Source organism: Lithobates pipiens, unplaced genomic scaffold (genome assembly GCF_037356315.1).
Source record: "Lithobates pipiens isolate NorthernLeopardFrog02 unplaced genomic scaffold, aLitPip1_a1.2 Scaffold_27, whole genome shotgun sequence".
NCBI classification, from domain to species: Eukaryota; Metazoa; Chordata; class Amphibia; order Anura; family Ranidae; genus Lithobates; species Lithobates pipiens.
Genome location: NW_027507788.1, coordinates 155,601,549 through 155,626,946, shown reverse-complemented (window position 1 = coordinate 155,626,946; position 25,398 = coordinate 155,601,549). Strand labels below are relative to the sequence as shown.

At 45.5% G+C, this 25,398-nt stretch overlaps 1 protein-coding gene across 6 annotated transcripts in view; it reads left to right on the top strand.

Moving 5' to 3' along the window:
* Nucleotides 1-817: 817 nt before the first annotated feature.
* Nucleotides 818-25,398, top strand: part of MTHFR (methylenetetrahydrofolate reductase) — a 58,185-nt gene continuing 33,604 nt past the window's right edge. The window contains exons 1-3 of one of the 6 annotated variants that reach the window (XM_077457726.1): nucleotides 818-938; nucleotides 11,791-12,028; nucleotides 23,681-23,919. In XM_077457726.1, the coding sequence (XP_077313852.1) occupies nucleotides 11,811-12,028; nucleotides 23,681-23,919 (457 nt within the window). In that variant the 5' untranslated portion in view covers nucleotides 818-938; nucleotides 11,791-11,810. Of the gene's footprint in view, nucleotides 939-5,742; nucleotides 5,857-8,402; nucleotides 8,428-11,279; nucleotides 11,383-11,790; nucleotides 12,029-20,891; nucleotides 20,998-23,680; nucleotides 23,920-25,398 lie in introns of those variants that run through there. The other 5 variants (XM_077457727.1, XM_077457731.1, XM_077457730.1 and 2 more) reach the window with 5 other exon arrangements.

Genomic DNA, 25,398 nt, shown 5'->3' with positions numbered 1-25,398 from the left:
CAGACCACTTTGACCTACAGGTAAGCCTAGATTAAGGCTTACCTGTAGGTCCAAGCAATATCTCCTAAACTTATATGGTTTAGGAGATATTTGCCCGAAAACAGGCACCGCTGTCTAGGGCGCGGCGCGCAGGCGCACTGAGCGCGGCATTCTCAGCGACGGAGCTGCCGCGCGTGTCGGCTCCCGTGTGCATGCGTGGGAGTGACATCATCGCGGCTTCCCCGAATGACAGCGGCGGAGCTCCGAGACACCACCAACAAGATGGATGCGGCGGACTACAGGGGACAGCGGCGACTTCGCTGGCTCCTGTGTCAGGTAAGTGACACATAATGGACTACTATGCGATGCATTGTAGTCCATTATGCTTTGCCTTTGCAGGGAATGAAAGAGGAAGTAAACTCATCAGGGTTTACTTCCTCTTTAAAAGTCAGCAGCTACTCTTTTTTTGTAGTTGCTGACTTTTATATGGGTGGAACTCCGCTTTAACAAAAGAATCCGAAATGAGAACAAATCCCCATGGTGCACATCTCTATGGTGCGGTCACATTAACTTTTTTTTAGATTTTCCTTAAATGTGTGAAAATGAAAATGTGTGTTTGATAAACACGTGGGTTGATATAATTTGACACAACAAAATAACAGCTTCCGTCTTTCAGGTTCAACCGCAGGCCACTGTAGTGTCATATAACAACAGAGCCGCAGGGTTCTTCCCCGCAAGCTTCCCATCTCTGCGTACAATCTGCTAATGTACGCCCACCGCGCGTCACATGACTCCCCCTGTGTACGGACTGGAGGCGGACATGTCGCTGTACGGACATGTAAGCTCACGTGTGTGTGTGCGCGCGCGCGCGCGTCCTGGGCGGCCCAGGGCTAGTGCGCGTACATGGTGGCTGCGGGAGCGAGCCTGGTTTAGTTGTGTTGTGAGGAGAGCTGGAGAAGGTAAGGAGGACTCGGCATCGGAGGGGTTAATGAGGGGTAATTTCCCCCGAGTGCGGGGTGCAGATAACGGAGAACCACAAGTCCCAGCAAAGCGGCTCTTCATATGTGGTGGTAATGCTGGGAATTGTAGTCCTTCCTAGGACTCCGCATGTGTGAGGGAAAGAATGAATGAAGGTGTATACAATGTATGCGAATTACATAACAGGAGCACGTGGGGGGAGGGGAGCTATCCTGTGGAGGGACTCCACCTGGAATGTGACTGAGGGGGGCCATGGGGGGTACTGATGGTGGGGTCATCCTGGCACTGGAGGGGCCGCAGTGGGGGGTCGTACTGACACCGGAGGGGCCGCACTGGGGGCGGGGGTCGTACTGACACCGGAAGGGGCCGCACTGGGGGTGGGGGTCGTACTGACACCGGAAGGGGCCGCACTGGGGGTCGTACTGACACCGGAAGGGGCCGCACTGGGGGTGGGGGGTCGCACTGACACCGGAAGGGGCCGCACTGGGGGTCGTACTGAAACCGGAAGGGGCCGCACTGGGGGTCGTACTGACACCGGAAGGGGCCGCACTGGGGGTGGGGGGGTCGCACTGACACCGGAAGGGGCCGCACTGGGGGTGGGGGTCGTACTGAAACCGGAAGGGGCCGCACTGGGGGGTCGTACTGACACCGGAAGGGGCCGCACTGGGGGTGGGGGGTCGCACTGACACCGGAAGGGGCCGCACTGGGGGTGGGGGTCGTACTGAAACCGGAAGGGGCTGCACTGGGGGTCGTACTGACACCGGAAGGGGCCGCACTGGGGGTGGGGGTCGTACTGACACCGGAAGGGGCCGCACTGGGGGTCGTACTGACACCGGAAGGGGCCGCACTGGGGGTGGGGGGTCGCACTGACACCGGAAGGGGCCGCACTGGGGGTCGTACTGAAACCGGAAGGGGCCGCACTGGGGGTCGTACTGACACCGGAAGGGGCCGCACTGGGGGTGGGGGGGTCGCACTGACACCGGAAGGGGCCGCACTGGGGGTGGGGGTCGTACTGAAACCGGAAGGGGCCGCACTGGGGGTCGTACTGACACCGGAAGGGGCCGCACTGGGGGTGGGGGGGTCGCACTGACACCGGAAGGGGCCGCACTGGGGGTGGGGGTCGTACTGAAACCGGAAGGGGCTGCACTGGGGGTCGTACTGACACCGGAAGGGGCCGCACTGGGGGTGGGGGTCGTACTGACACCGGAAGGGGCCGCACTGGGGGTCGTACTGACACCGGAAGGGGCCGCACTGGGGGTGGGGGGTCGCACTGACACCGGAAGGGGCCGCACTGGGGGTCGTACTGAAACCGGAAGGGGCCGCACTGGGGGTGGGGGGTCGCACTGACACCGGAAGGGGCCGCACTGGGGGTGGGGGTCGTACTGAAACCGGAAGGGGCTGCACTGGGGGTCGTACTGACACCGGAAGGGGCCGCACTGGGGGTGGGGGTCGTACTGACACCGAAAGGGGCCGCACTGGGGGTGGGGGTCGTACTGACACCGGAAGGGGCCGCACTGGGGGTGGGGGTCGTACTGACACCGGAAGGGGCCGCACTGGGGGTCGTACTGACACCGGAAGGGGCCGCACTGGGGGTCGTACTGACACCGGAAGGGGCCGCACTGGGGGTCGTACTGACACCGGAAGGGGCCGCACTGGGGGTCGTACTGACACCGGAAGGGGCCGCACTGGGGGTGGGGGTCGTACTGACACCGGAAGGGGCCGCACTGGGGGTGGGGGTCGTACTGACACCGGAAGGGGCCGCACTGGGGGTCGTACTGACACCGGAAGGGGCCGCACTGGGGGTCGTACTGACACCGGAAGGGGCCGCACTGGGGGTCGTACTGACACCGGAAGGGGCCGCACTGGGGGTCGTACTGACACCGGAAGGGGCCGCACTGGGGGGTGGGGGTCGTATGGCCCCCACCCATGTCCATAACACTGCAGGGTGGAAGCGACGTCAAAACTTTACTTCCGCCCATACCTCTTAAAGGGACTTTTTTGTCATTTGGAAAAAAATATATATTTTTTTAATTGCATTTTTACTGTAAATATGAGGTCTTTTTGACCCCAGATCTCATATTTAAGAGGTCCTGTCATACTTTTTTTTTCTATTACAAGGGATGTTTAAGTTCCTTGTAATAGGATAAAAAGTGACACAATTTTATTTTATTTTTTTAAAGAATAGGGAAAAAATAAAAGGTAAAATAAATAAGAAAACAAAAATGTAAATGCCCCCCCGTCCTGCTGAGCTCGTGCGCAGAAGTGAACACATACGTGATTAGCGCCCGCATATGAAAACAGTGTTCAATCAGTAGAGCGAGAGCAATAATCCTAGACCTCCTCTGTAACTCAAAACATGCAACCTGTAGAATTTTTTAAACATTGCCTATGGAGATTTTAAAGTGTAAAAGTTTGTCACCATTCCATGAGCGGGCGCAATTTTGAAGCGTGATATGTTGGGTATCAATTTACACGGCGTAACATCATCTTTCACAATATATAAAACAAAATGGGCTAACTTTACTGTTGTCTTATTTCAAAAAAAGTATATTTTTTATATAATATATATATATATATATATATATATATATCATGTTTGGGGGTTCTAAGTAATTTTCTAGCAAAAAAAATATTTTTTTTTAAAGTGGTTGTAAACCCTTACAAACCACTTTGATCTACAGGTAAGCCTAGATTAAGGCTTACCTGTAAGTCCAAGATATATCTCCTAAATCTATATGGTTTAGGAGATATTTACAAAAAGACAGTCACCGCCGTAGACAGTGGCACGCAAGCACACTGAGTGTGCCGCTGCTAATGGCGACATGCCATTAGTGGCGGCTCCTGTGCGTATGCCCGGGAGTAACGTCAACGCTGCTCCAGATCTCTGAGTGGCCAGAGCAGTGATACCCGGAAGAAGATGGAGGCTCCGTACACAAGGGGACAGCGGCGACATCGCTGGCTCCTGTGTCAGGTAAGCGACACATAATGGGCTACTATACGATGCATAGTAATCCATTATGCTTTACCTTTGCAGGGAGACAAAGAAGAAGTAAACCCACCAAATCTCAGAAATAGGTTCGGTAACGAAGTGGTTAACATAAACGCGCACACACAGGTTGAACTTGATGGGCTTGTGTCTTTTTTCAACCTCTCCAATTATGTAACTTGACTGGCCTGCACAGAGTCTTGACCTCAACCTGCTAGAACACCTTTGGGATGAATTAAAATGTATTGAAATATAAACAATTAAAAATTTGAATCAATATGTGGCTGTAGACATCTGAATTGCATAGCCATGGCAAAAAAAATAGAAGAAAAACTCTAAAGAGGTCCAGGGACTACCCTGATAAGATCACCACGGAAAGTCGCATGGACCGCACTGGGACAACCACTGACTCGTATGACCAGTCCATGGATCCTGCAAAGTGCAGCTGAATTTTCTACATAAATGAGTCCTATTTGTCCACCCTCTGTTATAAAGTCACATGACCAATTTCATTGGCATTTGGTCACGGGAGGGGCTGTTCTAGGACCGTGGAGAACCCAAGGTACACGCTTATACCATCTGTAGAGTTAAAGTTGCACGCCAAAAAACTAAAAAGTCCTCCCTTGTAGTGGGGCTGCCCCTACACTGCCGGGGTTGACTGCTTGCATACGTCTAGGGGGATCATGAAAAGTACATTTTACTTAGGCCTCTTTCACACTTCTCTGAATTGAAATTTGCGTGATTTTGCAGCGATTTTGACGTGATATCAGGGAATGCCTGTGTAAACTTGCATCAAAGTTGGACTGAAGTATTATAGAAACTACTCTTGGAGTCGGTGTGACTTGAGGTCGCACAGATATTAATGATACTCATTGGGAATCCTGGGTTACAACTTGTCAATCCGACTCTGATTTCCAAAGTCGTAGGAAAAGTCGCGCAAGTGTGAAAGGGGCCTTACCCAATCCTCCACTCCCTACAGCCTTTTTCTCCCCTGAACTCTGGCAGTCTAAAGCCCCATACACACTGTCACATTTTCTGCTGATTTTTTTTTTTTTTCTTCAGATTTACCAAAACCATATAATATGAGGTCAAACCTTAGGAGTTTCAATTTGTATGTAATCAGGCAGGCCCTTGCACTACATGGTTTTGTTAAATCTGAAGACAAAAATCTGCAGAAATCTGATAGTGTCTATGGGGCTTAAGGTCCTTTGACATCATAAAGAAGGGACCATAGCTCTGCATTGGACATGAGGACACAGGACAGTCCACTGCCAGATTGTAGGGGAGCGGAGGATCAGGTAAGCAAATGCTCTTGTCATTCCTTAGACTTAACAAGCAGTTAAACCTTTTGTGTTGCGGGCAGAGTTCAGATTTAAACCCTGCTGTCATGGGTCAAAGCTGTAGCTCAGCCATTCTGTAGCCTAAAGGTTGGTGGTCTGAGTGCTACAGATGCCAGGTGGGATTGGGAAGACCGGGGGAGGGGGGCGGGAAGCTGTACACCAAATAAAGGTTTTTCCAGTTTAGTGGAGGGATGTGGATTTTTACATAGTCAGCTGACATGCCAGGACCTGAGTGTCTCATGTACCCTCAGTGGTAGGTCCAGAATGGTCAGCTGATATAGAGCTTCTTCTAGTGATTGTCATTATGGCCCGCAGGATAACTCCTTCACCTAGAGATTTAGGCAGGTTGCTCAGTCAGGCTTGCGTGAAATAGTTGGATTTGGCTGCTTTGAATGCTCCAGCGCTGTAAGCACACAAGACTTGGCACGGCACGCTGACTTTTGCCCTAGTTCCATGTCTGCAGTCTATGCTGAAAACACGCATGTGTCTGAGGAAGGACAGCCAAAGCTGTACTGTGCCTCGCAGCGATTTGGAGATCTCATGCAGGTTTGTTGTTGCAGTCGTCGGGCTCAAGTGAGTATAGGGACTTTCATCATTGTTCAATGTTGTTGCAGATCAGGAAGATTCTCAGGAGCCAGGTGGACAGTGTTACTTGTCTCCATTCACATCCCATACAGCTCCACATCCATACATATGCCATACAGCTGAGGAAACAAGAGTAGTCCCTGTGCCCCCCTGTTCATACACAAGTACTGTGTCTCTGCGCATACAGAAGAAATAAAATAGAATAAATTCACCCAGAACTTTCGCTGCACATACCGGGACAACCTTCTCCCCCCCCCCCTTTTCTTTGTCTTTTCTATTTTGACTGTTGCAGGGCACTTTTCCTCCTCACCCCTTGTCTCCGTCCCCTACCCGCCTCCGAGCATGATCCCCTACAGTCAGGAACAATAGATAGATGCCTCCCAGCAACAAGTGACCCACCCCCAGCGACAATAGATCCCCCAGCAACCGTGATCAATAGACCCTCCAGTGCACCCCACTCAGTGCTGGAGGTGCCGGAACTACGTTCCCCCACGTTCCTGCGGTAAAAAAAGCAGTGGACTGTTGTACATTGGTTCCCAAACAGTGCATCGGTGTGTCCACCTCTGGCTGGATAGACAAACTGCAATTTTCTATGGCAGTAATGTGCCACAAGTGTGAGCCTCATAGTTCCTGTGCAGTCTCATTGACTTAAATGTGTGAGTTTAAGTTTGCTGCAATGCAAAGCATCACAGCCAAGGTATGCAAACACCCCCTCCCAGATGTATGGTAGGCAGTAAAACTGCAGTGCAACTGCCTGTTTTTACCACCCCTTTGCTGCCTGTGTGAAAGGGCCCAATATGCAAAACAGTTGGGCGGTGCTTGGGTCACAGTAGATAATCTCAGAGATCTGAAGTCTGCGCAGGTTGTAAAAAAAAAAAAAAAAAGTGATGGGAATAAGCCTCCAAGGACACAAGACTGGTCAAAATACCCACTGAGATAAAATCAATTGGCCAACACAGACCCTGTTTTCATTCTGAGGAGATTTGATAGATTTGCCTTTTTAATGCGGGAACCAGCAAGATTACAGCGCCGGTTCCTCTCATCTCTCCCATAGGCAGTTCACACTGCCCTCTGCGAACCACTGCAGGTGGCAATACAATGTTAATGACATCCCCAGATCGATTCAAAAATCGCAGTGTGAACTGTGAACTCGCACAGGAATCAGATTGCATGGGTGAGAACACCCGTGTGATCCGATTCCAGTTCGGGAGAAAAAAAAGTCCCTGCACTATTTTCCTGCAAATCCAATGCGAGTTCAGCCATAAAACTGTATGGCTGAAATCACATGGCACAGACATCGCTTGTGATTGCATGTGCTTCGCACTGCTGTGCCAATGTCTGTGCTCACACAGTGCAAGTTGAAGGGATAAAAGGGGGCGGGTGAAGGGTTAATCCTGCATACCTGAGAAATTCTGAGAAAATTCTGTACTGATAAGATGTTTAAACAGAACTAAGCTAGGACTTCACATGGATCAAATATCATCTGACGCCGAAAATAGCAACCAAACCTCCTCTCCATGTTGGAAGCTCTGTAGCCAGTTGTAGTAGTCTTACCTCAACATGAACACTCACTATTTTTCTTTTTTTTTTTATTCCTGACATTTATCGTTTTTGCATTTCATTGTTTTTATCCTGCATCTTTTGCCCATTCACATGGAAAAAATTGCATGCTGCCACAACACGTGATTGTAGAGCTGCATGATTCTGGCTAAAATGAGACTCAAGATATTTTGCTTAGAAGATGGATCACAATTCTCTCACGATTCTTGCGGTGTAACATCATCTTTCACATTAACAAAAAAAATTGGGATAACTTTACAGTTTCTTCTTTTCTTTTTTTTTTTTTTTCTTTTTTCATTCATTGAAGTGTATTTTTTCCCCAAAAACTGCGTTTGGAAGACCGGTGGGCAAATATAGTGTGACATAAAATATTGTAGCAATTGACATTTTATTCCTTAGGGCCCCTTGTAATATATATATATATATATATATATATAATGTGTATATATGTTTGGGGGTTCCAAGTAATTTTGTATGTATGTGTATATATATATAATATATAATATATATATATATATATAATGTCTGTGAACTGAAGGACCTCAGAAAAATGACAAGTCAGCGGCTAAAGTCTAATGTGACCGGCTTTCTATCAGGCTAATAGTTTGTTATCCCAGAATCACTTGCACTGTTGTCGGTCAGAGATAAACTTTGGTGACTCCCACCCGGCATCACGAACGTGCAGTATGCTAATTGCTGTAGTGTGCCTTTTGAACACTCGTGGTTTTATTGCAGTAGCGCGGTCTGGCGTGATTTAAAGAGCGACCAGTAATATCAGTCAGTGAATGGCTGGGCTGGAAACCTTGCATTCATGTAACATCAGATGGTCCAATCAGCTCAAAGTAAGCTATCTGTAGTTTTTGGATAGAGTAGGGCAGGTGTCACCAACCTTTTCGACTTTAAGTTTTCATTTGCACAGATTAGACAGCCAGTGAACTTTAGTGCATTGCATTTGTATGCCTTGTTTTAATTTTTTTGCACTCAGTTTTATTGCTAATGGTAAGTTAAACTTCCTGAATTTTTTCACCTTCAGACCCCAGGATTAGCCCCTTTTCCTGAACCCTTAGCCCTCAACATAGGCCAAATTCATGCACCTTCAGATCAGACCCAAATTGTGCGCTGATGATGTACTTGATAGAACACAGCGGACCAACACCAGCAGATGCCATGGCTTCCAAAACATCTCTGACACTGGAAACTTCACACTGGACCTCATACAACTTGGATTATGTGCCTCTAAACTCTTCCTCCAGACTCTGGGATCTTGATTTCCAAATTAAATGCAAAATGTTCTTTGGTCTGTGATGATTTGGGGAGCCATGCCATCTGCTGGTGTTGGTCCACTGTGTTTTATCAAGTCCAAAGTCAGGGCAGCCCTCTACCAGGAAATTCTTGAGCACTCCATGCTTCCCTCTGCTGACCAGCTTTATGGAGAAGCTGATTTAATTTACCAGCAGAACTTGGCACCTGCCCACACTGTCAAAAGTACCAATACCCAGTTTAATGATCGTGGTATCACTGTGCTTGATTGGCCAGCAAACTCGCCTAAACGCCATATAGAATCTATGGGGTAGCGTCAAGAGCAAGATGAGACACCAGACCCAACAATGCAGACGGGCTGAAGGCCGTTATCAAAGAAACCTGGGCTTCCATAACACCTCAGCAGTGCCACAGGCTGATCACCTCCATGCCACCCCGCATTGATGCAATAATTCATGCAAATGGAGCCCCTACCAAGAGTGCATACTATACTTTATATGGACATACTTTTCAGTAAGCCAACGTTTCTGTATTGAAAATCCCTTTTTTTTTTTTTTTTTTATTGGTCTTATGTAATTTTCTGAGATTCAGAATTTTAGGTTTTCACTAGCTGTAAGCCATAATCAACAAAATTTTAAAGAAAGGCTTGAAATATATCACTCTGTGTAAAGCATCTATATAAAATATATGAATTTTACATTTTGAATTGAATTACTGAAATTAGCTTTTTGATAGATGAATAAGAGGATAGGCTAATGGGCGGCTTTGTGACACACACCGATGTTTGTAGCCGCTGGAGGGCCTAGGCTGGTACAGATAGAAAGGCAGGCACATGAATGTCGGTGACATAAGAGAGATGGATGGACTATGAGCAGATGATCAGGCCAGGCTTTTACAGCCTAGTGAGTTGTCAGTTACAGCCTATTGCAGTGTCGCTTCTGGGTGTCCCTGAAAAAAACATTGTGTGCCTGCCCACCAGGCCATGGTTTGATTATTTATTTATTTTTCGTTTTGTTTCCTTTTGAAGAGATTAAAGAGGGATTTCACTGGAAAAGAAATTATTAAAAGCCAGCAGCTATAAATACTGCAGCTGCTGACTTTTAATAAATGGACACTCACCTGTCCCAGGATCCAGCGATGTCGGCAGCTGAGGCAGATAGATCGCTCGGCTGCTGCCGCCGCCATTCTCGGTGAGGGAATCAGGAAGTGAAGCGTTGCGGCTTCACTTCCCAGTTCCCTACTGCGCATGTGTGAGTTGCGCGGCGCAATAGAAATGGTCCACGCTGTCTCTGGGACCCGTGTGTGTCCCAGCAGACAGCGCGCCGGGACAGGAAGAGGCATAAACTCCCGTTGGAGTCTATGCCCGGAAGTGGGTGCAAATGCCTGTCTTAGACAGGTATCTTCACCCCCCCTCCCCCTCTGAAAGGTGCCATACATGACACCGGAGGGGGGGAGGGTTCCGATGAGCGGAAGTTCCGCTTTAACTTCCTCTCTTGGAGCCACAACAGCATACGAGAAATATCTCTAAAATGAATGGAAATCTTTGACTGTTGTAATGCAAACAAGTTTCCCCATTGGCAGATGTTACCGGGACAGGAATGGAGGTATCATTCAATTTTCCACCTGGGAAACTTTTCATTTTGCCTCACTTTCAGTCCCGGTGATTTCCTGGATACACAGAAAGTAAGTCTCCCACAGACAGCTATACAAACCTGACAGGTTCCATCTAATCCCTCACATCTCCATCCAGAACTTAAAATGCTTTAGATATACAGTATTTTGAATGTGTTTATACAACTACAGAAACATTTAGCGGGCGTCTTGTCAAATGATTGCGTGTTGTCACATGATACAGTCCTGGGCTTTTCTGTCTTTTTGAGGGTGACACAAAGTGGGTGTTAAACTACACGTACAGCATAACCTAGGGGTGGAGTTGAGTTGGTTGGGCAGTCAGTTGCTTCTGTCCGGTCTCTGAGGACTTCAGTGATGAGATCTCGCTCCTCACTTCAGGTTTCTTTGATAGCCTTGCAAAAACTGGTGGTGGTTGTTGTGACAATAAGCCATGAACAGCAATGACAGTTGTCTGCAGTTCTGATCCTTCTCCAGATTTTTTTTTTTTGTATATTTGCCTGTCACTGTGGTTGTTTTTTCCACCTCTCCCTGTCCTGAAAGGAAATGGGGTGAAATCTCCCCCATGGGGAAAAGATATACCTGTGCTCCAATCTCAATAGCTTGTACATGTATTTAAAGCGGAGGTCCACCGACCATTCATTTTTATTTTTTCAACCATGCGGAAAAGTGACATAACAATGTAACACGCACTTGTTAGGTGAACTATGTCCCATGATGTCTGGTTTCGAATAAAAAATAAATAAATTATGGATGGCCAGTTCCATCTTGTTTGTGGGCATGTGAAGCCCACAAGCATTTACTTCCTGGATGCAGTGAATGCTGAGCTACCAGCATTCACCGCTTGTTCCCGCACATGCTCAGTGTTAACAGCGTGGAGCTGTCACAACGGGCGGCATCAAAAGTTCCCGCCCCGTTGTGATGGCAAGGGAAACAGTGGCGATCTGCACTGACTCCTGGCAATGCTGACACTGGAGACGGTACGCTGCCGAGGGTGAAGAATATACATGCCTACTCCCGCGTTGTCACACACAGGAAGTGCCACAATAAAGACAGATTAACAAGGTAAACACACAGCAAAAAAACTACCGGGAGCTAAAGGGGTGTGACCACATATTAACACTACAAATTCTGGGTGGACCCTATGCACACTGCTGTAACCCTTTCCAGCAAACTATGCAATGAAAAACAGGGATATTTAGTTTGTATATATTGCAATACATGCTTAAGCTGACCAACTGCATCAAAGTAATCCCCATGGGGACACGGCTATGAAAACCTAACTGACTTTGTAACTCTTCCTTGGTCTGTCCAAAACAAAATTAATAATAAAAAAAGTTTTGGCTGAAGTTGGATTTTTAATATTTCAGCAGCTACCAAAAATTTAAATATCACTTTTTGCCAGAGTGCCTCTTTGTGTCTATAGAAGACCATGACTCTAATTCTTTCTCCCATTGTTTCTTCCCTCTTCAGACTGATCTGCAGACCTCGCCATGGTGAACGCCAGCCTCATCGACAGCAGCAGCGCCAGTTGTAGCAGCAGCACAGATTCCAAGGAAAGCTCACGATGTTCAACCCCCATCCTCGACCTTGAACGGCATGAACGTCTCCAGGATAAAATGCGCAGGCGCATCGATTCTGGAGACAAATGGTTCTCGTTGGAGTTTTTCCCTCCACGCACAGCCAGCGGTGCCGTCAACCTCATCTCCAGGTACGTACACAGATGAGGTGCTCTCATAAAGATTTTTTATTTTTTTTGCAGAATCTGCTTCTGGTCTGGATATATCACAGGCCACCCTTTACTGTAAGTTGCTGAAATTCTCTTTCTCCACTGTTGGCAACTGTAACAGTTGGTTCCTATCACTTTTTGTTCTGGCGACACTGGTGACCAGTATTCATAGAGTGGGGGAATCTTTGCAGCGGGGACACAGACAACAATAATATTGATGACTGTGAGCCACACTGAGTATTGAGAGAGTATATGGACTTAGATTTTTTTCAGTCTACAACAGATTCACTAAACCTTTAAGCCTTGTTCACACAGGTGTATTTAGGCGTACACCTGGTGTGAAGGGCCATGTTCACACATATGGGATGCACAGGTGTTTTGTGTGCAGGCAGTCCCTTTAATTTCTGTTGGGTGCATGTATCAGAATGCAGACATTTTGAGTTCGGGGACACATGCCCACATGCACCTGCAAAGATTTCAAATTGCAAGTAGTGACCGTGTCTGTGCAGCCGCTGCTCCCGATAAATCTAAACGGAATTGCCTACAGCTGTGCAAACATGGCCCTCGCACGGGTGTATGCTAAGGTACGCCTATGTGAAAGAGGCCCTTATGTTGTGTGTAGATGCTGCAACAATATATACAGTAAATGATGTGTGACACCTACATATTGTAAAGTTGGGGGTTGTTTAGCTCAGTGTACCAGTGAGCGGAATCCTCACCAGATATGTCTTTTAAGGGCTTGTAGGCCCACTTTTATTAAAGAAAGAAAATGTCCATCCAGAATTCCCACACAGGGGTTTCAACTTCACAGCAGTAATGTAGTAATAAACGCAAAAAAAAAAAAAAAAACAAGCCACCTGGCTCTCGAGCAGCACTGCTGCTCAGGCTTATGCTTCAGCCCTCTTGGCTGTATAACAGAGTTCCTGTACAAACCCTGTACCTCAGCACTGCTCTGACAGACGGAACTGTGCAGACATGCACACTTCTCCCTTGCTTGCCTGGACTCCTTGGACGGGTGGAGGGTGGAGCCCAGGACTATGGTCAGATGTCTACAAATGGTCCAGCACACACCTGACCAGTCAGTGTGCTGGTGAGTCTCAAAATCAGGACTGGGGATTTCATCCCACCCAGATCGCTACAAAATCCCCAGGCTCCAGGTCCCAAAGTAAATAATGAGAAAACTGAAAAGCCAGTTTGCTCTCAAATAAGCAAATAAACTGGTGCCCCTCAGCCTGCCTGGTTGAGAATCCTGGGTCCATACACTGGTGGGGTATCACACTACCACAATAGCTATGGCTATAATGCATGGGTTGCAAAGCTATGCCATCTAACCCTTTTGAAGGCAAGCTTTCTTGAAGTGCATCGCCTTGAAAAACAAATTCCTTATCACAAGTACTGTTGAAGGCCATGTAAATATGCACAAAAGCAATGGCCACCTTCTGAAATGATATTCATCAGAGAACCTAGAGTTTATGTAACCATTTCAGCTCCGGAAGGTTTTATCCCCTTCCTGACGAGACCATTTTTTACTATACTGCACTGGTGAGGGACGTGGCGGGAGCAGGTGAGTGGATGCCCACTAACAGGCGGTGCCATGATGGATATGAAATTACAGGTGCTCTTTAAATGTAAGGACTTATTCTTGCTGGTAGTTAGAAGCTTTAATATTTACAAACAAAATTAAGGTTTCCGATTTTAGAATAATCTGTCAGGTTAGTAAAACAGCGATATCGGAACCCATTCAATCATACAGTTGTGTACGTAGATTTGCAAAACAATGGTATAAAGAATATTCCTGAACTTTGGTTTATCTCATTGTTACAGGGACATTGTGTGAATGCATTGATTCAGCACATGGTATCTCAGTTTGAAGAGCTTGAATTCATTGAATGAGTTTACCAAAAAAATGAAATATTGCAGAATATACAGCCTCATGCTACATTACTGAGCTCCATTTCATGCTCAATAAACAAAATTATTGATGTATCTTAAATGGAAAACTGTTTTAGATTTTTTTTTTCCCCTAATCGTCTTTCAGGACAGCCACCTGAGACCTTGGTTCCTCCCCTCTGTAGGAAACACTGCACCAGCCATCTTTAAATTTCCTCCTGCTGGCTCCTCAGTTATTTGTGTTTCCTCCATAGGGGAGACACCACTTGGATCCAAGCCAGGAAATCAAGGAAGGCTCAGGCAGAAAGTCCTGAAAGGGGGCAGAGGCTCCTTGGACATGGCCAGGGAAGTTACCTGGTGAAGATCGCTGCCCCCACATCTCTGATGGGGTTTTTCTTTGTCTTTAATAACAAAACAGACAAACCCAGAACCCCTCAGAGGAGGTGCCCCTCCTGTAAAACTACACTTGAGGACTCCTGGGGAAAAACACTATGTAGAGCAGGGGTCTCAAACTGGAGAATGTATTAACAAACTAGTGCAGGAACATACCACTGAGCAGGGCAGTGAGCTAGTGGCATCAGTAAAGGAACTTTCTAATAAGTTTGAATCCTTTAAAACCTTCTTTGCGGGGTTTCAGATCATGCAGCCTCAGACTGCTCTTCTTCCAATGCAGCAGGTAGCGTTATCATCCACTAGTGCAGGCCCTCCGGGGGGGATGGGGGGGCAGCATTTATACCACACTTACCAAGACACTTTCTCTACATGACCAAATGTACGAGGGCCTGGGAGTACAAGAAAATAAAATTTTTCCAGTCCATGAGGTTTTAGTAGAGGCGATTAAGAAAGAATGGCAGGATCTGGAAAGTAAACCCTTCTTTTCAAAAACATGGAAAAGAAGGATTCCATTTGCAAATGATCCAGCGTCCGTTTGAAAAAAGACCCCAAAGTTGGACGCAGCTTTCTCCCAAGTCTTAAGGCACATAGACTTGGCCTTCGAGGATGGGGGGGGGGGGGGGGGGGGTCCTATCCGACACAATGGACAAAAAGATGGACTCCCAAAGTCTTGGGACTCCACAGTGGTAAGCCTAAAACCAGCTATGGCAGTAACTGTACTGTCCCGAAACGTAGAGTTCTGGCTGACTCGGATACAGGCCAACACTGAGGAGGGAACACCAAAAGAGCAAATTCTTTCCTCTTTCCCCATGCTACTTCGAGGCATCGCTCATATCGCAGATGCATTAGCGGAATCCGTACGGATGGTAGCTAGATCCTTGGCCTTATCCAATGCCGCAAGGAGAGCCCTGCGGCTAAAGACATGGCGGGGGACTGTGCATCCAAAGCCAAACTTCGTGGGATCCCATTTACAGGGGACTTGCTATTTGGACTAGGGCTGGAGAAGGTACTGGATCGCATGGAGGATAAGAAAAAAGCATTTGCGCTGAAGCGCAAACCAGCCTGGGGACAGCAAAAAAAAAAAAAGAGACATAGGCAGAAGGCAAAAATCAAGGCAGAAAACCAAAAAGACCTTGGGCACAGAGAGGAAAGGGCAAAGGAGGAGCAATTTTTTGTCCTCCTGAGCAATCCCGCAACAAGCAATGACAAACCAGTCACATTGGGGGAAGACAGGGGGTCCCACAATGGAAAAAGATATCCTCCAACCAGTTCATATTGAGTATGATGGGGAATGGGTATCGCTTATGCCGCGTACACACATCCGGACTTTCCGTCAGAAAAGGTCTGACGGAATCATTCCATTGGATATTACAATCATGTGTGGGCTGACTTTTTTTTCTTCAAAAATTCCGAAAGACCTAGAAATAGAACATGTTTCAAATCTGTTCCTTTCAGGAAAACCATTAGTCTGTATGCTGGTCCGACGGACCAAATATGACACAAGGGCAGCTATTGGCAAATGAACGTTCAAAACGAAACAGACTTTGGTCCGCTCGTGTGGGGGCAAGTCTGTTCCGACAGGAAGTCTGTCGGAACTGCTCCGGACCTTTTTCTGCTGGAAAGACCAGTCGTGTGTACACGGCATCAGAGTTCTCAAGATCACTCCTGAACAGGTTTTGCATCCCTGAACTCCTGAAAAACAAAAAAGACCAGAGGATTAATGATAGCCATAAAAGAACTCGAAGAACAGAAAGTCATAACCAAGTTATCACAAGAAGAAAGAGGTCAGGGATTCTACTCCCACATATTTGGGGTACAAAAACCCTCAGGAATGTTCAGGCCGGTACTCCACTTCTAAATCTATCTATAATTTACAAAAGATTCAGGATGGACTCCATATATTCAGTAAAGGCACTATTATCTCCAAACTGCTATATGGCTTCCCTGGATCTAAAGGATGCGTACTTACACATACCGATAACCTTAGACATTTTTGGTAGCTATGAGCTATCAATAAAAACAAAGGAAACCATGCGCCTTCAGTTTCAGGCCCTTCCCTTTGGTGTTTCCTCATTGCCCTGAATGTTTACAAAAATTTTGGCAGAAGCCATGGCGACACTTCGAATCGAGTGCATATCCATCTCCTATCTAGACGATCTACTATCTACTATTTGCAACCTCTCCCGTGAAATTACTAGAGAATCTGAAGTACACGCAGGCCTTTTTAGAAAATCTAGGTTGGTTGGTGAACATAGAAAAATCCAACACAAACCCCACTCAGCAAGTATAATACTTGGGGTTTGTCCTAGAGTTGGCACAACAAAAAGTGTTTCTACCCAGGGAGAAGGTACAAAAAGTTCAAGAGGCAATGAAAACGTTGCAGGGCAATAAACTATAATAAGACAATAAGACAAACAATGTCAACATTGGATTACTAACCTTGGCAATCCTGGCAGTACAATTGCCGGGCTTGCATTTTTGGCCCCTACAGATGTTCATCTTAGTGGTGGAGGAGATCACACACACACACACACACATCATCTAAGCTCCCAGGTAACAGAGAACTTGGAAAAGGGAAGAGATGAAGAGATCATCCAATTAGAAGGAGTTGAAGGCAGTACTTTTAACACTCCAATCCTTCCAGAAAGAACTGAGCGTCATTGCTTACACAGGTCAGGTCTGACAATTCATCAGTAGTCCCCTACATCAGCAAATGGGGGAACAAGGAGCGTAACCCTGCGGACCTTAGCAGAGAAAATCCTAAACTGGGGAGAGAAAAACGTTAGTCTCCCTGTCAGCAGTACACTTAAAATGAGAACTGAACAGAGTGGCTGAATTACCTCAGCAGAAAGAAATTGAGAGAAAGTAACTGGGTATTAAATCAGGAAGTGCTCAAGCTGATAACGCAAAAATGGGGAACATCACAGGTGGACTTATTTGCCTCAAAATAAAGCAGAAAGGTTTGTTCCTTCTTCCTGAAGAGGGAAGATGGAGCGCTTGGGGTAGACACGCTAGCACAGAAGTGGACATCCAACAAATGCTATGCCTTTCCCCCACCACTGCTCCTACCAACAGTGCTAAGAAAGTTCCATACAGAGAACACTTCACTGATTCTTATTGCACCACACTGGCCCAGGAGGCCATGGTTCTCTATTCTAAAATAACTTGCTGCCGAACCCCCTTGGTTATTACCAATCCAGGAGGATCTCCTCTCCCAGGGCCCAGTATGTTGTCCCCAAGTGGATAGGTGGAACCTGGCCGCTTGGTTTCTGAAGCGCAGCTGCTGGAAGCTAAGGGCTTCTCGAACGGCTTAATTGATACACTGCTGAAAAGCAGAAAAATGGAAACTTGCACCATGTACCAGAGGGTATGGAAATGTTTTAACAAATGGAGTACAGAAAACTCCTTTAAGACAGAGTTCATTGGCGGTCCTAGAGTTCCTGCAGAGTGGAGCAGTTAAGAGTCTGAGCCTCAGCGTATTGAAAAGTCAGGTTTCAGCATTGTCCATATATCAGGAAAGAAAGCTAGCGTCCAATCCATGGATAATTAGACTCTTTAAATCCTTGAGCAGGCAGAGACCAATACGAGGTCCGGCCTTCCCAAAATGGGTCCTGTCATTAGCGCTACAAACTATGACAGTGGACCCTTTTGAACCACAGGAAAACTGTGCATTGAAAACACTTAAAGCAGGCTTTTTGGTGGCAGTTACTAGAGCCAGGAAAGTCTGTGATATATCAATCAGACCTCCTTTTTTTTTTTTTTTTTTTTTTCTGGTTTTCCCAGATCACATAGTTTTTAAGATGGATCTAGCCTTTTTGCCTAAAGTAGCCTCAAAATTTCAGAGGCTAAGATATTTTACCCTTTTGTACAAATCCTTCCAGGGAACAAGAAATTAAGTTCCATATGTTAGATGTCAGGAGATGCATTCTACATTATTTAAACAAAAAAAAGCCTTTAGGAAGACAAATTCCTTATTTATTTTAATTTCGGAAGCCAAGAAAGGGCACAAGGCCTCAAAGTGCACCATAGCCAGGTGGCTTAGAGAGGCTATTGGCCAGGCCTATACATTGGGAGGTATGCAGATCCCAGAGGGTATTAGGGCACACTTTATGATATCATTGGCAGCGTCGCAGGCAGAGAGAGCTGGAGCAACGCAGGAACAAATTTGTAAAGCAGCAACATGGTCCAGCTTTGCCACTTTTGGTTTGCAAAGGATCAGACCCTTGAACGCAAGGTCTTACAAGTCATAGTCCCACCCTAGGGGTAAGTGCTCAATTATCTTCTCAGGTGGCTGTCCTGAAAAACAATTAGGGGAAAAACCAAGTTACTTACTGGTAACGTTCTTTCCCAGAGTCTTTCAGGACAGCACCGGTACCCACCCAAATGTACAAGTTACTTGAGATTTCCTGACAGGAAATGTATTATAGTTGACTGTGTATCATATGTTCTTGTGTCTCCTCAGCTGACTGGAGATGCTCTTTTAATAAAAAAAAAAAAAACTTGAGCAGGGGAGGAGGAAATTTAAAGATGGCTGGCGCTGTTTCCTACAGAGCATTTTTTTTAAAATAAATTTAATAAAAATAATTGATTTATATCCACCCTGGTCTTGCGACATTGTACCCAAACAAGTTATTTTTTTCACAGAAATAGAGCTTTCTTTTGGTGGTATTTGACCACCGCTGGGTTTTTTTGTTTTTTAATTTTATATAAACACAAAAACTGACACTTTAAAAAATTTTTTTTTTATATATATAATATATTAATAATCATTTCATTTTTTTTATTTGTCAGTTTTTTATATAATAATTGAATTTCTTTTTTTTATATATTTAAAAAATCCAATCTCTTAATACATTTAGGCCAACATGGCCTACATGTCTTTGGTAAAAAGAAAAAATAATTCCAAAAATTTGTATATTGATTGGTTTGCATTAGTTATATTGTCTATGAACTATGGAATATATATATATATATATATATATATATATATATTGGAATTTGTTTTTGTATTTTTTTTTTTTTTTTTTCTGGCAGTGATTTATAATGGGACTGCACTAGTGCACTGATCTGACACTGATGCTGGGGGGAACTAACTGCTACTGATATCACCAGTGCCATTATTACAGTGATCAGTACCTATAATATACACTGTCTGGGAAGGGGTTAACATATAGCGCGATCAAAGGGTTAAGTTTGTGTGTACTGTGTGCTGCTTTTACTGGGGATCTAGTTGTCTGCTTAGCAGGGTATGAACAAACGAGATCCCCGTCACTGAACAAAGCTCGGTACTGTTCACATTTGTGTAGAAACAGAACGAAACTCTGGATAGTCGCACTCCGGATTGTGTAAAAATTAGATGCCTTTATTTCTTCAAAGTGCAAGTGCAAAACTCTGTTGAACAAAACATCACAGCAAAAAGGGAACAAAAAATGATTTTTGAACAATTAGCAATTTTGTTCAAAAATCCTTTTTTGTTCCCTTTTTGCTGTAATGTTTTGTTCAACGGAGTTTTGTACTTGCACTTTGAAGAAATAAAGGCATCTAATTTTTACACAATCCGGAGTGCGACTATCCAGAGTTTCGTTCTGTTTCTACACATTTGGCTTATGCAATCAGCCTGCACCTGGAACCCCCATCTATTTGGAGAGTTAGCAGCCTGTCAGTGGTTTTGACTTGGAGCGGTGAAATCTCTGTTTGTTTTGTCGACTTACTGTTCACATTTACAGGGCTGTGTTTGAAAGCGATGGGTGCTGGGAGTCAATCATTGGCCGGGGCCGGGTGATCGGCATGTGCTGTGATGCAGAATACGTGATTCTGCGCACAGTGGCCATCCTGTAGCAGTAAATCTACAGGAGGAAGTCTGCAACTGGTTAAAGGTCAAAGTGGTTGTAAAGGCAAAAAGGGTGTTTTTTTTTATCTTAATGCATTTTATGCATTAAGATAAAAAAAATCTTCTGTGTGTAGCAGTACCCCTAATACTTACCTGAGCCACATCTAGATCCAGCAAAGTTGCAGGAGTGTCTCGGCTGCCTGGGACTCCCCTCCTCATTGGCTGAGACAGCAGAGCGGCGCCATTGGCTCCCGCTGCTGTCAAAGTCAGCCAGCCAATGAAGAGAGGGGGCTGGGCTGTGGCTCCATGTCTGAATGGATGCGGGGAGCTGCAGCTCGGCTCAGGTGCCCCCATAGCAAGCTGCTTGCTGTGGGGCCACTAAACAGGAGGAAGGGGCCAGGAGCACAGAAGTGGGACCTGAGAAAAGGAGGATCAGGGCTGCTCTGTTCAAAACCATTACACAGAGCAGGTAAGTGTGACTTGTTTTTTCTTTTTTAACTAAAAATAAATGTAAAAAAAAATAACTTTAGTATAACTTTAATGAAACCCAAGAACAAAAATGTAAAATGTTTACAGTCCTTAGATGTGGTTGTTGCACTAAAGAACATCTTCCTTCCTAGCTATGTTCTGTAATATAACAGCTGCTTCCACATGTGATGGGCAATGATCAAATGTGGACAGTCTGTAGATCAGAAGAACAGCCTAGTGTAACAACCTTGGCTTCCTCCATAGATGCATCTAAGGACAGAAAGTGTGTAATTTGCAGGATTGCCAGGAGAAAATAAAACCAAAGACGCTTGAAAAAACACAGCAAGTTCAGCCACCATACCGAGGACTGGTAAGCTGCAATTATTACATTTTTGCTTTTGGGTTTAGGTGTGTGTTAAGCCATTTATGCAGCATTGTGTAAATTTGGCTAAAGTGTCTTTGATCCAAATAATGTGACTTGTGGTGCTAAATGGAATACATGGAACTTTTCACCTGGATTAATGGCTTATACTTCTGAAATCTATAATTTTGCTCATCTGCACATTTTGGAAGATTCTGTGTCCACTTGCATAGTGTTGATCAATCCAAACACTAAACTCCCTATATATCTTCACAGGTTAGATTGTGGAACTGTCACTTGGGAGTGTGTGTGTGTGTGTGTGTGTGTAAAAAAAATAATAATATAATCTCTCTCTCATGTTTTCCCGAAAATAAGAGCTGCAATGTAAGCCCTAGTTTATAATGCTTGCAGAATCCTACAATCTACTATTTCTGCAGTATACAGTACAGCATGCCGCCCCCTCAGCGCTCGGAGCGGGGAAGAGAGCTCCGGCGGGTCACAGAAATACTGAGCAGTGCTATAACGAAGGTATTTGGCACATTTATATTACAGAAACGCACACATTGTACATTATATACTACTGTAAGAGTGGATTATAGGATTTTACAAGCATTTTAACTCGGTTCACACTGGGGATTCCTGACAGGCAAGGAGAGAGAGAGAGAAGACATCACATTACATGGTGAGTGTACAGCTTGTATAACAGTGTAAATTTGCTGTTCCCTCAAAATAACTCTACAGACAATCAATGTCTAAACCACTGGCAAAAAAAGTGAGTACAAAATGTCCAAATTGGGCCCAACGTGTCTATTTTGTGTGTCCACCATTTTTTTTTTTTTTTTTTTTTTTTTTTTTTTAGCACTGCCTTAACCCTCTTGGGCAGCCTTTCTCAACCTTTTCAACACAGAGGAACCTTTGAAATAGTTCTCTGGTCTTGAGGAACCCCTGCTAAAAATTAGAACTCTACAACTCATTATACATTAGTGTGATGGTCAGTGGGAAGAATGGTCCTTACACTTGTGGTCACTGGGAAGAATTACATCCTTACAGATAGCTAAAAAGATCAATGGTGTCAGTGGGAACTTATATGAGAGGCAAAAATTGCCTAATGCCGAAGGAACCCTTAGCAACCTTTGGAGGAACCCTAGGGTTTCCACGGAACCCTGGTTGAGAATCGCTGCTCTTGGGTATGGAGTTCATCAGAGCTTCACAGGTTGCCACTGGAGTCCTCTTCCACTCCTCCATGATGAGATCACAGAGCTTGTGAATGTTAGAGACCTTGCGCTCCTCCACCTTCTGTTTGATGAATCCCCACAGATGCTAAATAGAGTTTAGGTCTGGAGACATGCTTGGCCAGTCCATCACCTTTACCCTCAGCTTCTTTAGCAAGGCAGTGGTCGTATTGGTGTGTTTTGGGTGGTTATGTTGGAATACTGCCCTGCGGCCCAGTCCCCAAAGGGCGGGGCTCATGCTCTACTTCAGAATTTTACCGTACATGTTGGCATTTATAGTTCCCTTAATGAACTGTAACTCCCCAGTGTCAGCAGCACTCGTGCAGCCCCCAAACCATTATATTCCCACCACCATGCTTCACTTTATGCAAGACACACTTGTCTTTGTACTCCTCACTTGGATGCCGCCACACACGCTTGACACCATATGAACCAAATAAGTTTTATCTTGGTTTCATCAGACCACGGGACATGGTTCCAGTAATCCATGTCCTTAGTCTGCTTGTCTTCAGCAAACTGTGGGCTTTCTTGTGCATCATCTTTAGAAGAGGCTCCGTTCTGGGACAACAGACCAATTTGATGCGTATAGTCTGAGCACCGACAGGCTGACCCCACCCCCCCAACCCCTGCAGCAATGCTGGCAGCACTCAAACGTCTACATACCTTTCCCAAAAAACAACCTCTGTTTATGAAGCTGAGCACGTGAACTCAACTTCTTTGGTCGACCATGATGAGGCCTGTTCTAAGTGGAACCTGTCCTGTTAAACCGCTGTATGGTCTTGGCCACCGTGCTGCAGCTCAGTTTCAGGGTCTGTATTGGGCTTTAGAGCCCCTATCCCCAGAACCACGTACTACCGTGAGGAGAGGGTGTGAAGACTGGTGGGTTTTCTTCCCTTTCACAGAGACCATTAAGCCTTATTATCCTTTTGCCAGGCTAAGAGTCAACAATGTCTGAGTGGGCTTTTTTTTTTTTTATTCGCCTTTCGCTGGTGGGTCTTTCCATTGTGAAACAACTGTTAGTGCATGCAGCCCACATTGTCTTTGAGCCAGTCTTGTAAGCCTGAGAGAACTTTTGCACAAAATATTATTTATGATCACCGAGATTCTAATACTTCATTGTTTTGGACTTAACATGAATTAATTTTTTTTTTTTTTTTAAATGTATGTAAATTAAGAAACTTTTTTTTTATATACTTTCTACTTTATTGTTAATCACTTTGTTTTTTTAGTAGCAAGCGCTGTTTCACACAGAGTATTCTCTCTAGTGGATCATATATTACATGTTGCATATTACACCCTGAATACGGGTGTAACATGTTAGAAAAGGTCAACTTAATCCTTTAAGAGTTAGTATGTGTCCTTCTTGCCTCCAGAATAAGCCATAGTTGTAGTAGATCACTGAAAAACTGAATGTAAAACTTTGTAGTATATTTAGCTGATTATTTCCTCCTGTTTTGCAGGTTTGATCGAATGGGCTCTGGTGGGCCCCTCTTTATCGATGTGACCTGGCACCCTGCAGGGGACCCTGGCTCCGATAAGGACACCTCTTCCATGATGATTGCAAGCACGGCTGTCAAATTTTGTGGCCTTGAGACAGTTTTGCACATGACATGTTGTCAACAAACCAAGGAGGAGATCACAAGGCACCTACAGAAGGCCAAACATCAAGGATTGAAGAATATAATGGCTCTTCGAGGGGGTGAGATAATGTGACTGGCAGTAATTAAAGATGATTTTAGTAGCTGCACACTCCGATAATGGTTGTAGTTCTTGGTGGTTAAAAAAAATGTACATTTTCATACATCATGGCACACAGAGTCAGGCTAATATTCATTACTTGGTTATACTCCATCTCCAGGTGAATGGACACCGTAGACCAAAGGTCTTCAGACAGGATGTGATCCCCTATATAACCCCTAGCACACAAGAAACAATTCATTTTTTTTTTTTACCAGTGTCTGCAAGGTGTATGGCATGGTTTGTTTGAGCTCTCTGAGCTTCAGGTCTCTAGTCCCACAAATTGTTCTTAAATGAATCAAGGGATTGACTGATTGGATCCATTTGGCACAAGCTTTGTATGCTTAGATAAATGTTACCCGAGCCTTGCAAAGAAGACTCAAGATCCTGCAAGGTTTTGCCTGTAATGCAGCCTCCGGGTGCTGGACCCTGCGAAGTGGAATCCTGGACACCACAGCGCTAAGGCATTCCTGCAGGGTACTGTGCAGATCCAAGGGAGTGGACCCCAAACATGAAAGGTACCCAGTCCTTGAAGGTCCTCAAGTGACAGGAACCCGCCATGATGGGTGAAGTTTCTAAGCTGCTCTGTGCCAGGATGGGTAAGTGAAAACACTTTACTTATTATTGTGGGGTGTCCCAGTGATTGTAACAATCAGTCAAGCTAGCTAGAGGCTGGACACCTGTGCACGGTGACCATACGGGGAACGTTTTGGGCTAGCTGTGGGTGTTTGCAACGTGTAACTTTTTTGCTTGTGTTTGGCTGTTTCTTACCTGTATGAAGGCGCGTGTCAGTGCTCCATTTTGCCTTGGTTCACCATGGCCTGTGTGCATTAGCAAGAGTTCCACTGTGCTCAGCAGTTGTTTGTTGGCCATGGTGCATTTGCAAAAGCGCAGCTGAACTTGGCAGATGTTTGTTTTGGTGGCCATGGCGCACTCTGTTTCACTGCACAATGTGCAGTAGCCTTTATTTGGGCGCACGAGGATTCGCGTCAGAACATTCTAGCACACACCCAGCTTATTTAAGCTGTGTAGGCCAAGCATGCAGTGCTTCCAGAAGGCAGCTGTGGGACACAGAGCAGGCTCTGAACAGACACTTGCAGCGGTTCATTTTTTCCTTGCACTGGTTCACGTGAGTCACCAAAGTGTTGCTTGGCAGGCTAAAAGTGCTTAGCAGGATTGTTACATAGGAGCTTCGCAAGCCCTATTAAGGGGTCTCCCTTCTGAGGTGTTTTTAATACTACACCCATGCACTCTCTTTTTGTCAAGGTAAATGTCTTCAGAAAAGAGTAGCGGGACCAACACTACAGGGAAGGGCGCACCTATGTCCTCAGTAGTTCCTGATGAACCTAGTCGTATCCCCTGAAAGACCAGAGGCTTCCAGCCAATCTGAGCTGCTGCACCTTTCTGGTATTGTGCCTATAGTCAACGCTGCTGCTTCACC